Genomic DNA, 16,853 nt, shown 5'->3' on the forward strand with positions numbered 1-16,853 from the left:
TCTGTGACTATCATAAATAAATAAAAATTAAAAAATAAAATAAAATAAAATTAGAATTTAAAAGTACTATATTTTAATATGTATTTTTAACTATAAATTATAATTTATATTATAAATTATATTAATATTTATACTAAGGTGTTTCAAAGTGTGGAAAGGCCTCAGATGTTCAGGATATACAAAAAAAACTCACATCTAAGGAAATGTTATTACAGTAGGCAGCATGTCTCAGCAGTGAGTAATATTTACATCATTCTTAATGAAAACAGTAAATGCGAATTTAATAAAAAATTGAAATATGTGTATATTGGAAAAATATGAAGGGAGAAAGAGGGGCTTTCAATTAACTGTATCTTCATTTACCTTAAATCAATGAAATATAATGCTAAGATTAGTTACTCAGGTCCTCTAGATTCCACCCCTTATGCCGCAGTATAGACAGCAGGACAGCTCTCTATACCACCAGGATGTCGTCAGTAAGATGTAGACTGTGGAAAATGAGTGGCATGGAGGCATCGGGGTAAGGGTCGAGGAGGACAGTAGGATTTGGGGCTGGTCTTAGATGTCCATTTGTCTGTGAGCCTTACTTTGAAACCCAGGTGCATTGTTTTTTTTCTGGCAATGGTCAGCTGTTCTGCTGTAAACAGTGGAGGATGCAGAAAGTTTAGTTCATCCAGATTAGGATTTCGCCAGTTGAGTGTGTGAGAGAGAGACACACAGAGCAGTTGTAGGTGTCTGCAAGAGAATGATTATGATGCAACACAAATCTAAGCCAGATAAGGGGAATGAATGCAGAAGTTACTCAGTAGTGAAAAAATAGTAGAGTTAGTGAATTGAAACTCTTGATGATATGGTGAAATTATTATAGGGCTTACTAAGTAGGATGGAAAGCCAAGAGTTGGTTGTCAAAAAGTGCTATGCTTGAAATCAAGGTTTCAGAGGTTGTACAGTTGACAACAGGATCTAGGTGTGCCTGGCACTGAAAGTAGATGACTGGAATTGTGGGAAGGGGAAGATAGTAATGGTGAGGATGGAAAGAACTGATCAGCCATCACCTCTTCAGAATAAATTAGACTAAACTCACTTAAAATTTTTGATATGTATCAGGAAATTGTCCTCTGGGTAGCTTAAAGCAATTTATACTCCCACCTGTAGTGTGTGGGAACATGAGGAAGTTATTTTAAAACAAATTTCGGCAGCGGGACCTGTGCCGGAACCATGTTTCGCAACCAGTATGGCAATGACGTCACTGTTTGGAGCCCTCAGGGCAGGATTCATCAAATTGAATATGCAATGGAAGCTGGCAAACAAGGTTCAGCCACAATTGGTCTGAAATCAAAAACCCATGCAGTGTTGGTTGCATTGAAGAGAGCACAGTCAGAGCTTGCAGCTTATCAAAAGAAAATTCTCCATGTTGATAACCATATTGGTATCTCAGTTGCGGGACTTACTGCTGATGCTAGACTGTTATGTAATTTTATGCGCCAGGAGTGTTTGGATTCCAGATTTGTATTTGACAGACCTCTTCCTGTGTCTCGTCTTGTATCTCTAATTGGAAATAGATACCAGATACCAACACAACGGTATGGCCGGAGACCATATGGTGTTGGACTGCTTATCGCTGGTTATGATGATATGGGCCCTCACATTTTCCAAACCTGTCCATCTGCCAACTATTTTGACTGTAGAGCCATGTCCATTGGAGTCCGTTCTCAATCAGCTCGTACTTACTTGGAGAGACATATGTCTGGGTTTGTGGAGTGCAATTTGAATGAACTGGTTAAACATGGTCTGCGTGCCTTACGAGAGACACTTCCTGCAGAACAGGACCTAACTACAAAGAATGTTTCCATTGGAATTGTTGGTAAAGACTTGGAGTTTACGATTTATGATGATGACGATGATGTATCTCCGGTTCCTGGAAGGTCTTGAAAGACCACAGAGAAAGGCACAGCCTGCTCAACCTGCTGATGAACCTGCAGAAAAGGCTGATGAACCAATGGAGCATTAAGTCACAAACCAGTCTATATGTGTATTATCAAATATGTAAGAATGCAGAAGCCCTTACTGATGACAGTAATCTATACTTTGAACCAAAAGATGCAGCGTGGTCTTCTGGTATGTTTTAGGAATCGGTCCAGATGTGTTTTTCCCAAGTAACTTGTCTGAACCGTATAATGGTCTGCATTTTTCTTTGAGAGGGTCTATATAATCATTTTCTAGAAAGTATAGTTATCTGTACTAATGTTTTTATATGAAGAACATAATGTCTTTGTGGTTTTAAAGACAACTGTGAAATAAAAATTGTTTCACCTGCCAAAAAAAATAAATAAATAAAACTTAAATTTCAATTTATGTGCCACACAATTCACCCTTTGATTTCATTCTGGTAGACTCAGACCAAACTTGTACAGATTTTTATCATGTAGTGAAAATATTTTTTATGTTGAATTATGAATTCATTTATGAGCGTGAGCCACGCACTCTGATCTTTCAGAATAGTCCAACTTCTACAAGTTACTTGATCACTTTAATTCCTAAATCCAGCTAATAGTTTGCTCATGAATTCCTTGACAGTATTTCCTTTCCCAGGACTCTTCTTCAGGTACAATATGTTTTTTGACCATTTGCAGGCAAAGTAGAGGCAACACCTGTATATGGAAATTAGAATAACTCATCTTCCATTCTATGGTGTATTTGAGTTTAGCACTTCCCAACTGGGTATCTTCACATCCCAGATGAGTACTTGGTTACGGTATGTGTGCCTGAGTCCACATAGGTTGGAATCTTAGCAGTACATCTTTACTCCCTAGATCTCTAAGCTTATTTCCCCCTGTCTTTTTCTCCCTACCACCCTCCCTGGTGAGTTTACATGACCTTGGTTTTTCCTCTGCTGCTCCACACAGGCATGTGATCTGTGTCTGCTTTGCTTTTAGAGTCTTTGGGAAATGAAAAGTTAACTCTCCCTTAGAAAACGGTTGGGGATTTCTGGACTACAAAGTTAATGTTTGAAAATGTTTGTGTTTGCTGTGTTAATAGGGGTATGGGAGCACTGATGCTCTCTGACCTTTTTGGTGGAAACCAAAATTTGGTAAATTAGCAACACTTTTATGGAATCCAGTATAACAGTATTTGATAAAGTTTTAAAAAATGTGATCCCCTTTGAGCCCACACTTCTGTCTATAAGAGTTTTCCACACAGACATGTAGGTGTGCAGAGACATATCAAAGATATATATTGCAGTATCATTTGTAGTGACAAAAGATGGGAAACAACCTAAATATCCATCAGTAGGTCAAATCAATTATGGTATGGTCATATAGTAGAATATTCTGAGTTATTGAGAAGAATGAGGCATGTTTCTTTGATATTTTATTAAATAAAAAAATAAGGCACACATCTGCTTACTTGGTATGTTGTCATTTATGTATGTAAAACATCTCTGGAGAGCAGCATTAGAGCTTGTTTCAGTTGTTGCCTCTAAGAACCAATTAATACCTGGAGATCTACAGACGGTATACTTTTTGTACTGTTTGAGTTTTGTATCATTAAAAAATTAATATTTAAATTTTGTTTTGTAGTATTTTATGGCTTAGAAAAATAGATAGCACTTTAATATCTTATGAATATTTTATGACATTGATTTTGTAGATTTTAAAAGTGACTTTTATTTGTTAAACTAAGCAGTTTGCATCTTTGAATGGAATTGATATAAAAATCTAATGACCTAAAATGACAATGCCATTTCAGTGCGTTCAGTTCACATGTTGTTGCTGTTGTTGTTTTAAAACAGGTATTATGACTCTCTCCCCTTTTGACCAAATGAAGACTGCCTCCAACATAGGTGGATTTAATGCAGCAATTAAAAACAGTCTACCTGCCATGTCTCAGTACATCACCGTTGGGTCCAATCCATTTACTGGCTTCTTCTATGCTTTGGAGGTAAGAGTTTCATCACTGATCATGAGTAAGACCTCTCTTGGTTTCTCAACTTGTCTGCAAATTGGATATTACAAGTTAGCTTTAGAAAGATTAAGTAGCTTACATTTCTGTGTTTCAACTGAAGCTAAAATTAGTCTCTGCTGACTTCCTTCTAAATTTTTTAGGTAAACTGAGAAAGTACTAAAGTCAGTGTAAAATAGATTCTTCTATTTTGAAGAAATAGACGACTGGTTCTTGGATAGTTGATTCGTCTTTAAATATTGATGTGATAATCGGCCACTCAGGGTTATGAATGTCGGCCCACCAGGGATTTGAGTAATCAGGAATTGTAAAGCGGCCAAGTATAGTTGATGTATGTGGTGGAAATTGGTTCCTAAAATAGGGGACAGTTAGGTGCTGGACTTGCTTGTCTTTTATTTCTTGCTTAAAAAGCCCACCTTCTCAGAATTGTCTAAGCTTTCTCTTTACTTTAATAAAAAGGCATGTTAAAAAAAAAAAAAAAGAGGGCAAGAGCCAGTTGTGTGTAGATAGGAAGTCTATGGCTTTGACAGAATAACGCCATCTTAACATCCTAGTTTACACTTTTTCAATTAAATTACAATTAAAGGAGGGAAATCCTGAAGACAAAATAGCTTACTAGTGATTTTATTTCCCTACTGTAGAGTTAAAACGCTTGATTGTATCTCTGCCTCCTAAAAAAAAGATTTTATTGTATGGTCTGAAAGATGCTGAATATTTTTACTAGTCCAGACTTTACAGCTCTTCAAAACTTTTAAAAGTAAGCCCTGTTTAGAAAGTATGTTTTATGTCTTTGTCAGCCATTCAGTTTTCTCTTTCACGTGTCCTATGTTCCAGGGGAGCACACAACCATTGCTGTCTCATGTGGCACTGGCGGTCGCAAGTAAACTCACTTCTGCTTTATTTAATGCTGCCAGGTAATCCTACCACAGTTCCCTGTAAAATTATCTGTATCTTGCCCGGTTTTAACATCTGTGTTGGTAATTTGCACAGTAAAATGCTGAAAGCATTGGTTTTATTCTAAATTTTCTTTCTGTTCAGTGGTTGGCTTGGTTGGAAGAGCAAGCACGAAGAGGAAGCAGTGCAGAAGCAAAAACCAAAGGTGGAGCCAGCCACCCCATTAGCTGTAAGGCAAGTCTGTCGTGTTCTTCTCAGATTTTCTTATTTTAAAAAATGTACTGTTAAATTTATAGTCTTTCAGTGTGCTTAGTTGACTGGATCTTATGAGGTTTAGGAGCTTCTATCACAATATAAAGTCCATGAGGAGAGTGAGTCTTCCCCAGTTTGGTCACAGCTATCTCCCAGTCCTATAGTGGGTGGCTCAAAAGATGTACGTGCTGAGTGTGCTTTTTTTTTTTTTTTTTTAACAAACACCTATAACTTTAGCTTAGGTTGCAAGAAAATTAGTTTTGTGACAGCTGATTTTTTCTTTCAGTTTCGTTTGTCAGTAAGCTATATAAACTTTAAAAATGTGTAGTGATTTCTTTAAAAAAAAAACATAAAAACAAGGATTCCCATGCCTTCAAGCAGTCTTTAGAATGCAGGGTTGTGCTTTTTTGTTTACTTCAGTAGTGCTGTAGGATAGTGTATTCGTCAGGCTTTGGGGCAAGAAGGCATGATTCTTGCTTGATTTTGTTTTTAAATTATTTTTATTACCTAATAGAGAATACTATCATGAAGGGAAACAATTCTCTCCCCATTGTAGATGTTTGTCAAAGAGATCTATTAAAATTTATTGAAGATTATTCTCTAAGATTTTTTCATCTTTTTAAAATATTAGAACACCTCACATTTTCTAAATTCACTGAAGAATCAAGAAGTAGTCCAGATGGCTCTGTGCCTCCAAATAGATGTAATAATATCGGGGCACTTTGTCTCAGGGACTTGCTCTAAGTGAGCACACCTGCTTGTTTTGCGTACCTCTACTTTTATCTTACGGTTCTAGTAAGATTGGTTATAGACCAAGAACAGTTGAGAGAAAATTATTTAGAAGAGGGGGAGTTCTTTAGGCAGATACATTGGTGTCAGAAGAATATGATATCTTTCAGAAAGAAGAGATTAGAAAATCGAACTTAGACAAAAGATGCCTGTGTGGCAGCAGAGTATTCCAAAATTTAATTGGTTGTGAGGGCACTATTTCCTATGACATGACAATCAAGAAAAGATAGTTATACTTGATATTCTCTAAAAATAAAAGATTATGGATATCTGTATAGAAAATCTTTGAAATAAAATTTAGGTATTTTTATTTTATAATGCATTTTGTGTTGCAAAATGTCTGGTGTGATTAGTTAATAAACAGTAATCCGTGCAGGGCTTACAATTTTTTATTAAAAATAAATTTGGTCTATTTTGTTAATGCATTTCATGATTCTGTCAGTTTTTTCGAGATTGGAATTTGATTTGAGCTTTTTATTTTCTTTTAAATATCAGATTTGGACTTCCAGATTCTAGACGCCATGGTGAAAGTATATGTCTGTCTCCATGTAACACACTGGCAGCAGTAACAGATGATTTTGGCAGAGTGATTTTATTGGATGTAGCTAGAGGAATTGCAATACGCATGTGGAAAGGTACTTTCTTATAAAAATCCAGAAAAAAAAAGTTATTTTTTTTACCCCAGTAGTTGAGCAGTATTATCCTTCAGCTTCTAGTGGACAGCATTGCTTAATTCATTATGCTTATGCTGTCTTTTTTTTCCTTTTAACATGAACTCATGTTAGTAACACTTGATCTAGTAGTCCAATTGATCTGTCCCTTAAGTCTGATCAAATTATATAGGTACTTTTAATCTCTTCCTTGTTTACTTTTCAGTTCTTACTGTCATTGTCAAATTCCCATTGTCAAATTTCTTGCCCCTGTTAAATTCATTCCACTTCACAAGGTCATGCTTAAGTCACACGTTCTCTTCAAATCTAGAATGCTAAGTCTTTCAAACTAAAGATGTCAAAACCCATCTTTGCTGACTTGACTTCCATATCTGTATGCTTGGGTTAGTTTACTTAAATTTCTTGGTAATATGTCAGTTAGGAGTTGTAGTTAGCTGCTAATAAAAAACCCAAGTTCACGATTAATATGATATGCCCATGATATCCTCAGGAACCCAGTTTCACTTCTTGAACCTCCCCACCCACTCAAGGTTATTTTATGGTTCAGATGGCTGCTGGAGCTCCAGCCTTCTTATCTGCATTCCAGGAAGGAAGAAAGGAAGAAGAACTACCAACTGAGCCAGTCCACTTTGAAGATGATTTTTTGCCAAGCTTTTTCTGCAGTGCATTAGCTAGGACTTAGTCATATAAGTCATACCCAGCTATGAGGGAGACTTGAAAATGTCTAGGCACACTGTCAACCTGAAAAAGATAAAATCTCTTTTGACCAAGGAAGAAGGGAGAATGCATTTTTTTTGAATCATCTGGAATAGTAACATGTCAGCACAGATTACTAATTAGAAATTACAGTTGTGATGCAGTCTACTCTGTGTTCAGCAATGTGAAGAATAATGGATTGGAGGACATTAAGATACCCTGGACAGGTTGAGACCCTTATCACCTTCTTGCCAGAGAATTCTTGCAGTGGTTGCCTGTTGTGTGTTTAGGTGTCTGTAGAACTAGATTTCAGCACTGCAGATACATCATTTCTCCTTGGTGTTTGTCTTCTGAGATTACATCAAGGGTGGGTCTCAGCAAGACTTTTCCAGAATATAGAAGATATAGGTATATCAGGGTCCAGATCCAGTGTAGCGATCCTGTTGCTGGCATTGTTGCTTTTTCCTTTGGCAGCTAGTGCTGTTTTCCCCACACCTGGAAGAGAGTGGAGTCAGTTGCCTGTGGAAGAGACTGAGTTGGAAGACTGTGTTAGCTGCATCTGTCTCTCATAGGCTGGGGCTTCCTGCTACCACCTTGTACCATATTCTCCCCATCTGCATAGCACCAAGGGATTTGAAAAGCAGGAAGTCAAGTTGATCTCTTTCTCTTATATTTTAATTGGACTTTTATTTAAAATCCAAACCTGATAACCTCTCCCAGGTTTTTTAAAGGGAGAGGTTTTTTTTTTAGATTTTTTTTTTTTTTTAAGAGAAGGAGGGGAGGGAATGGGATAGAGGAAGGGTACTCAAAAAGCCATAATGATTTTTTTTTTTTTAAGGAAAAAAGTGATCAGAAGCAAATATAACAATGTACTAAGATTTAATAAGGCTTTGGGATTGAGTCAATATTTATTATAATTACTGCTTTCCTATTTAAGATATTTCATAATAAAAAGATAATGTACTTTTATAGCTTTTCTCAAACCCCTTGCTGAAATATCCCACAGTGCTTCAGAAGGCTGCGCTTGAACCTAGATAAACTAATTAGCTTCCCTTTTCCTCGGTCTCCAAGGATATCGAGATGCACAGATCGGTTGGATCCAAATCGTGGAGGACCTCCATGAAAGAGTACCAGAAAAGGCGGATTTTTCCCCCTTTGGAAATACTCAGGGTCCAAGTCGAGTGGCTCAGTTCCTCGTGATCTATGCACCAAGAAGGGGAATCTTAGAAGTGTGGAGCACGCAGCAGGGGCCTAGAGTAGGTGCTTTCAACGTGGGAAAGCACTGCAGGTAAGCTGTAAACCCTGGCGTTTTCCTAGTGACAAAAAGGAATGCTTTGATTGAAGTTTTTATTAAAGCTCCTTATTAGATTGCAGGTTGTTTGAGAATTGCAGCGTTCTTTATTATGGTTTTCCCTGAGAGTGCCTGCTATCTAATTAAGGATTAAGGATTTAATAACAAAGCCTTACTGAAAAGGCCATGATATGCTACTGAATTTAATAAAGTTACCTGGAGTGCTGCCATTTGTCCCCATCCCTTCCTCAGGCTGTCTCCACGTCTCAAAAGGAGAGATTCCTTCAGATTCCTGTGGTGACGATGTTAAGTGAGGGTGAAGGCTGTGTTTGCCATTGCTACACAGGCCTGACTCATTTCATTTCCTCGCACATTTTACCAAGGCAGAACTTTACCAGTCAGGATCTATTTTTATTATTCTTTGATACCAGGTCGTGTTCATTTTTCTTATTAGTGCTCCTGAATTGATAGTAACGCAGGGGTCCCTACCTATCGTAAAAGCACTTGTGGCATTTCCCCTTTTTCTCTAATATTCTTACCATATTGGTTTGTAATTTCCTCAGGCTTCTGTATCCTGGCTATAAAATAATGGGCTTAAATAACGTTACCAGTCAGAGTTGGCAGCCACAGACTTACCAGATCTGTCTTGTTGATCCAGTGTCTGGAAGTGTGAAAACAGTAAATGTTCCTTTCCATTTAGCCCTGAGGTAAGATTCATGAAGTGTTCCTCCACTGACTTTTCCATCTCTTATTTTGCTATTTGTTTTGTAGTTACTGTTTTGTTCCTTGTTTTCTCAGTAGACAGATATCTTTGAAGTTAAGTAGGAAGAATATAAAACAGAGAGTTGGAGTGTGTCAGACGTAGAAGGAAAGCGATTTCACATTCTATAAGAATTTGTTGTATTTTCTGTTTTAGTGACAAGAAGTGCGAACGAGCCAAGGACATGCACCTCGTGAAGAAACTGGCAGCCCTGCTGAAAACTAGATCTCCAAATCTCGGTGTGTGTCCTTTGTAAAAATAACACATGCTCTTATGTCATTTTCTAAATTTGTAGTGTATTCTACACTCAGCAATCAAAATATTTCAGTTCATTTGCCAGCTGTTTTAATTCCTGGAGATAAGGTGAGGTGCAGATTATCATGTATATTTTTTATTGGAATTGCTCTATAAACATGAGGCATACCCTCTGGGAGATATTAAAATTTGTAACAATTAAACAATAATGTGAGAGAAACCAGGAGTCTTTTAGGCTGATGGTTACAAATATGTGCATTATTCTTTCAGAATACAGTTTACTTTATAATAAAAGTGAAAATTTTAATTTTTTCTTTGTAGATTTGGTTGAAACACAAATAAAGGAATTAATTCTTGATATTAAGTATCCTGCAACGAAGAAACAAGTATGTATGATATGTGAATGTTCCTGCTGAGTAGCTGTGACATATTTCTCTTAAGAAAGTCTTTATTTAAAAAAAAAAAAAAAAAAAAAAAAAAAGAAAGTCTTTATTTTCCTTTTTTCCTCCAAACATGATAGGCTAACCTCCTCTTTTCCTGTTTTTATTCATGCATCCTTTTTATATTCACGTATAGAAGTTCCCATTGTCTTTCCTTTCCTTCTTTTTTTTAAAATGAAGTAACATTACCATACACGTGTGTCCATGTTTTAAACATACACACACATCTATACATGACATGTATTCTGACAAAAGAATAATAACGAACACATGTATGACCACCCACCTTAAGAAATAGAATGTTACCAAGAACTCTGAAGAGCTCTAAGTACACCTTTTCAAGCCCCTTCTCTCATTCCTAAGGTAACAAGTGTTGAGAATTTTGTGTTTCTCTCTCTTTTGCTTTTTATAGTTATATTTCTGTATAGCTTCTTTCAGACATTGATGCATTTTCTGCCTTTTAAAACTTTATATAAATGGAGTCATGCTCCATGTCTTCTATGACTTCATTCCTTCAACATTATGTTTCTTTGAGACCTCTATGCTGATGCATGTAGCTGCAGTGGATGTGCACTGAGTCTACCACTATACTTTATTCACTCCTCCTGTCAGTGGACATTTAAGTTGTTTCCAGTTTTTTGCTATTACAATGATACTGTGATTGTCCTTGTACGTCAGATGTCACGTATCTTTATTTCCCTGGGTGCACATATGCAAGAACTTCTCTTGAGTTTGTGCCTAAGAGGGGAATTGTAGGGGAAGAGCTTCTCTGGCTGTACTTGTTGATGAAAAGATTGCTTCTCAAAATACTTGCACTAATTTATGTTTCCACTCATACTGTGTAAGAGGGCCTATTGCTCCACAGCCTCAGAGTCCCATGGTATTGTCAGACTTGTTGCCTTTTGCCAGGTTGGTGGTTCTAATATGATAACTCACTGTGATTTCTTTCACTCTTACCTTCTTCTCCAAACTCCTCATAATGCTGCTCAGGTTTTAACTCTATCAATTCTTACATAACCCTTCAATCCCCATGGATACCTCTGAACTCCTACTCTACTTCTAATCAGAACTGGAGAGCTAATGACTACTTGTTCTCTAATTCAGGTATATGAATCACAGCTCACCATTTTTTTCCTTTTTAACTCTTTTAAGCTCCTTCAAGTAGGGACCTCCCCAGATATGTCCATTTCATAATCCACAACGACTAGAATAATGATAGATATGTGGGAGAATTCAGCAAATACTGATTTTTTTATCCCCTTTTATTTTCATATTGCAGTGATTTTTCTTAAGTGCTTTTTTATTTTATTATAGAACAGGCAAGTCCCTGTGACTTTTTTTTTTTAAAGAGACGGGTGGTGGTGAGGGGGTGGGGGTAGAGGGAGACGGAAAGGATCTTAAGCAGGCTCTATGCCCAGTGCATAATCCGATGAAGGGCTTGATCTCACAACCTTGAGATCATGACCTGAGCTGAAATCAATAGTCAGACTTTTTTTTTTTTTTAAGATTTTATTTCTTTATTCATGAGAGGCACAGAGAGGCAGAGACATAGGTAGAGGTAGAAGCAGGTTCCCCCTGGGGAGCCTGATGTGGGACTTGATTCCACGACCCCAGGATCACAACCTGAGCCAAAGGCAGACAGACACTCAACGACTGAGCCACCTAGGTACCCCTAATAGACATTTAAATGACCAAGCCATTCAAGTCTCTGTGACTTTAATTAAGTTTTCCATTCTACTGACAGGGCTAATTGGTTCTCATTTTTTCTCAGGGCAAAGTCTCAGTTATGAAAGATGACATTCCTATGATAGATAGGTGGGCATCCAAGAGAGGTAATTTAGAGAACCTGTAGTCAAAAAAGGAGGGTTATAACTCAAACAAGCCTTCTCATTTTGGTACCATTTTTTTTCTTATCTTACATCATGGAATAAAAAATTGGGAAAGGTTAGCATACTACAAACTGTCGTGACTTTTTAAAAAAACTATACTAAATTGTGTGTGAAACTCTGAATTTTATAAAAAATGCTGAAAGTGAAAGTTGTGTATTGTTTTCAGCACTAAAAGAAAAAAAATATTTGAGGCTTTGGAAGAGTGAATAATAGGCAAGCCAGCTGCTAGATAGATCAGAGATAATTACATTTTGCTGAGTATTTGCCTTTTTCAGTCACTTTCTTTATATCCACCATATAGTTGCCTCATCATGGGTTTGACCACCCTCTTGAAACACCCTCTGAGCCCATTTCTTACCTAGACACACATACACGCACACACAGGTGGTTGTGTTACAATCTTTGTGCCATGCTACATTCTCAGCCTACTTTTGAAATTATTTACTCGCATCAATAAAAAGAAAAAGTTTAATGAGCTAATATGAGAGGATAAGTATGAACTTTAACTGCTGTGTCTACCCATTGGTTATTCTGATGGTTGCTTCTTTAGGCATAAAGAGAGATTTTGGAACTGGTGGTGAAGTCTCTTAAGTATCTACTGAGGGAGGGGCAGGAAGGGGAAGGTGGGGCGAGGTAGGGAGCATGTATATGGCCTGTAGATTCAGCTGTCCATGGTCAGATGCAGTCATTAACCAGGAATTAAGTTGTCATTAGCTTTTATCATTGACACAACAGTAACAGCCTCTGCTTTTCATTTATGCCTGTGGAGTATAGACTTACACTCTTCTTATCAGTGAATAGCTTTGTCATGGTCCCTGTTTCATCTTACCATTCTGTTAAATACAAGTTGCCTTCTAGTTGTTTCATTCTGAGTCTGGACTTTTTGTCATTCCCCCATAATGGGCATGAGATGAAATTGGTTGTATAATACATAAGATGCAACTCTCCTCAGGTATGTATAAACATCTTAAGTATGGAACTTCCCTTGGAAATTTGGGGTAGTAAAGGTTTTATACCAACAAAACCTTTGGTTTTGGTTGGTATAAATATAAAATTTAACAAACAAAACCATTGCCTTCTAATTGTTAGAATTGCTCAATATCTTTCTCCTAGGCTTTGGAAAGCATTTTGGCAAGTGAACGTTTACCATTTTCCTGCCTTAGAAACATCACTCAGACTTTAATGGACACTTTAAAAAATCAAGGTAATAAGGTTTATACTGATTGGAGGTTCTGGTCTTCAAATTTTGTAATTGATTATAAAAAGCTATTACTGCTTATGATATCATCATGTTACTTCAATGTGGAAATAATACATATAAGAAATAAGAACACTTATTTCATACCTTTAGTATTTGGAGACTTTTTTATTCCCTATTTGCTGATCTTCATCTCAGCTTTCTCTGAATATATACTGTTTCTTTCTGTTACTATTTCTTTTAAAATATTTCTAAGTGAGGAGAGACACCAGTATAGGATGGTGAGAAGTCATTATTCTGATACAGTTGTACACACGTGAAAGCCATCAGCATGAGAGAAAGTTAGCTGGTGGTATGCAAAAAATAGCCAGGCTTTCTTGCTGTCACTAGTCTTTTATTTAACTTTGTGGGAGGAGAGCAATTTCTGTAGATGAAGCATTCTTTAAATTTTGTTTTGAATGAATAATGATTTTTAAAAAGTAGGCTTTGAATTAATGTTCTGTTTAGTGTGTGGAATCCACATTTTCTCCTCCACTTCCTCTTCCTCACACTTAAGGACTTCCAAAATCAGACTATGAGTAAATTATTAGTTCTGGGTTTGCTGGTTGTTTCTTACAGCTCAAAATTTGTTTGAAAAAAAAATTACATCCTCTAATTGTGGGATTTTTAACTCCATACTCTATCCAGCTGACCCGGCAAAATTCAATTTATCCTGAATACCTAACATCAATTAAATTATAGTGTGTAATGTGTAGACTTCATCTAGCTGTGACTTTTTGCTTGTCATGTTAATTGTATAAAGCCAACTTTATATTTACATACAAGCCAATTAAAGTGGTTTAATAAACAGATCATAGTATCCCATTTCATGACTGTAAACATTGTAGTGTTGAGATTTTTTTCAACACATGTTTAAAGCTGACTTTTGGAAAATAGTGAATTTCTTTAGTGCATACAATTTGTTAGAAATATCTCTTTTAAAAAGCAGTGTGCTTGTAAAGCTTGATGCTTATAAAGCCATACCTCAAGGCTTTACCAAAGTCTCAAAATTTATTAAATCAGTTTGTCTTGCACTGGGCTGAGAGTAAACCAGGTACCACTGATGGAATTCTGTAAAATCACTAGTTTCAAGTTCTACCCATAATTGAGATTCTAAAAAATTTTGCCTATTTAATATGCTGTGTTGTATTGTAGCTATACCAACTCTTGGAGGTAAAGTGTCTGCCTTTTAAAAGAATAATTGTTTTATATTAGATGATAAATATTTAAATTATCATGCAGAAATATAGAGTATTTCTCTAGCATTAATCTTTTTTTAAAAAGCCTGATTGACAGAGAATGTTAAGTAGAATTGTACTTTGGTTTCTTTACCAGCCTTCTTGAGAATAGATCTGTCACAGTCCAGAGTTTGTGCTTGAGTCCAAGGATCTTTAACCACCACGATGATAAAAACCAGGCAGCTTTCTATTCATCTGTCCTCTGTCTATTGGCATAATAGGCAACATATAAGTTATGGGGCAGTGAAGAGTATTTTCAAAGCTGTTTTCAGATCATTTTTTAAAAATTTGAGTATTAGACTAAGATAGCTCTTTTTTTTCCTTTCTTCTCTCTGTGCCTCCCCCACCCCCATCCCCCACCACCCCAATACTAGTATGCCTTATGTCTTTTAAAAAAAAATATGGAGGGCAGCCCTGGTGGCCCAGCGGTTTAGCGCAGCCTTCAGCCCGGGGTATGATCCTGGAGACCCAGGATCGAGTCCCATGTTGGGCTCCCTGCATGGAGCCTCCTTTCCCTCTGCCTGTGTCTCTGCCTCTCTTTCTCTCTCTCTCTCTGTCTCTCATGAATAAATAAATAAAATCTTAAAAAAAAAAAAGTGGACATTTTTCTATGATGGAAAAATTAATCTTTGTCTTAGTAATGTTATATCTTAAACATCTCAGTATTTAATAAAATAGAATATCAGAGAAGTATATAATACTATAACTATTAATGAAAGAAAAACCTTTTTGTGAGTCTTTTAAACATGTCTCTTTAATGTATTTTTTCTTCCACCTTTTAGATCTTGAGTCTGTTGATGAAGGATTGCTACAGTTTTGTGCCAATAAACTGAAATTACTCCATCTTTATGAGTCTGTCAGTCAGTTAAATTCCCTTGATTTTCATCCAAACACACCATTCTCAGATAATGTAAGTAAGTCCATTCCTCATTATACAGAATATTCTGATTATTTTTAATTTTTTAACTGATAGTAAAGAAGTAGAAAATTAATGATTTTTATGAAGTGGAAAGGTGTATTTTCTTTACAAGACCTGCTGGTTCTCTGTACCTTAGTATTTATATTAATTTTGCTATTATTGTTAATCCATCTTCACTATCCAAGAAGCATTTGATTTCTTTGAACTCACTTTTTAAGGTTGCTTCTTACAACATAATGACAAGATTTGCCAATTAAAATATATTCAGGGGCTCCCTGGGTGGCGCAGCGGTTTGGCGCCTGCCTTTGGCCCAGGGCGCGATCCTGGAGACCCGGGATCGAATCCCACGTTGGGCTCCTGGTGCATGGAGCCTGCTTCTCCCTCTGCCTGTGTCTCTGCCTCTCTCTCTCTCTCTGTGTGACTATCATAAATAAATAAAAATTTATAAAAAAAAATAAAATAAAATAAAATATATTCAGTTGGCTGAAGTAACAAAACTAATTTCTTTTAAAGAAAATTAAAAAGATTTTGCCAGGTAGAAGAGACTGATTTTTCTGTGGTGGTGTTGTGAACAAACTCATATAGCTTGTTTTGTTGTCTACTACATAATGACATATTTTTAAAAAAATTCTATCTTGGGGCATTTGGGTAGCTCAGTGGTTGAGTGTCTGCCTTTGGCTCAGGTCATGATCCCAGTGTCCTGGAATTGAGTTCTGCATGAGACTGAGCCTGCTTCTCCCTCTGCCTATGTCTCTGCCTTTCTCTGTGTGTTTCTCATGAATAAAATATATTTTTTAAAAAATTTTGTCTTACATCAAAGTGTTTAATTATAGTAATGTTCTGTGTTTTCATTCTGCAAAACACAAAAAAATGGCAGCACCTTATAATCTTCATTATAGTGCAGTATCACTCATTTTGGGGGCATGTGTACAAAATTCTTACTTTTCATACAAAGAAATAAAGTTTCCTTAATAGAGCATAAAGAGAAATGTAGTCCTCTCTTTCCCTCAGATAACTGTGTGACTATGGATGGGTTGCTTGCCCTTAGGGCCCATATCTTACACTTATCTAAAGGAAAATCATTATTTCAGTGATTTTAGTGATTTATCAAATCACTGATATTACTTACGAAAAGATATCTTGTGTATCTGAAATTTAATGGAAGTTTAAAGTGGAAACCTTTTATTTTAAATATACATATGTGAATACAAATTTTTAAACAGAGAAATGAAAGTTTTTCTCTCTGTATTGGAAACCACTTTATACATTCTAACATCTTTTTTATCCTTGGGATTATAGATGGATTTCATAAAGCATTTTAACAGTCTTCATATTATTCTGCAGTTGTCTTTAAACAAAGCCATTTTTCAGGATCATTTTATTTTTCTACTTCAATAGTAAAAAATCATTTCAAACAACAAGAAGGTTCAAGTTGACTGAATTATGTCTATAGGATTGCCTAGACATTTCATAGATTCTTTCATGCCTGATTTTTTCATAAGATCCAAAGTTTCCTACTTTGCCAAAGAAGGTTAAGTATATGCCATTAATAATCCCCT

The 16,853-nt window shown here is 36.3% G+C and overlaps 2 protein-coding genes across 4 annotated transcripts in view; both read left to right on the forward strand.

The window, feature by feature from the left end:
* Positions 1-16,853, forward strand: part of RAB3GAP2 (RAB3 GTPase activating non-catalytic protein subunit 2) — a 97,774-nt gene that overhangs the window by 50,234 nt on the left and 30,687 nt on the right. For all 3 annotated transcript variants that reach the window (XM_041723650.1, XM_041723652.1, XM_041723651.1), the window contains exons 10-19: positions 3,794-3,942; positions 4,798-4,877; positions 5,002-5,091; positions 6,394-6,533; positions 8,337-8,553; positions 9,120-9,263; positions 9,473-9,555; positions 9,893-9,957; positions 13,014-13,104; positions 15,158-15,285. In XM_041723650.1, the coding sequence (XP_041579584.1) occupies positions 3,794-3,942; positions 4,798-4,877; positions 5,002-5,091; positions 6,394-6,533; positions 8,337-8,553; positions 9,120-9,263; positions 9,473-9,555; positions 9,893-9,957; positions 13,014-13,104; positions 15,158-15,285 (1,187 nt within the window). The remainder of the gene's footprint in view (positions 1-3,793; positions 3,943-4,797; positions 4,878-5,001; positions 5,092-6,393; positions 6,534-8,336; positions 8,554-9,119; positions 9,264-9,472; positions 9,556-9,892; positions 9,958-13,013; positions 13,105-15,157; positions 15,286-16,853) is intronic.
* LOC121472355 (proteasome subunit alpha type-1-like) lies at positions 133-3,775 on the forward strand. The gene has a single exon (XM_041723653.1). The coding sequence runs from the start codon at positions 1,219-1,221 to the stop codon at positions 1,930-1,932; it is 714 nt and encodes a 237-aa protein (XP_041579587.1). The 5' UTR covers positions 133-1,218; the 3' UTR covers positions 1,933-3,775.

Source organism: Vulpes lagopus, chromosome 11 (assembly GCF_018345385.1).
Source record: "Vulpes lagopus strain Blue_001 chromosome 11, ASM1834538v1, whole genome shotgun sequence".
Classification (NCBI taxonomy): Eukaryota; Metazoa; Chordata; class Mammalia; order Carnivora; family Canidae; genus Vulpes; species Vulpes lagopus.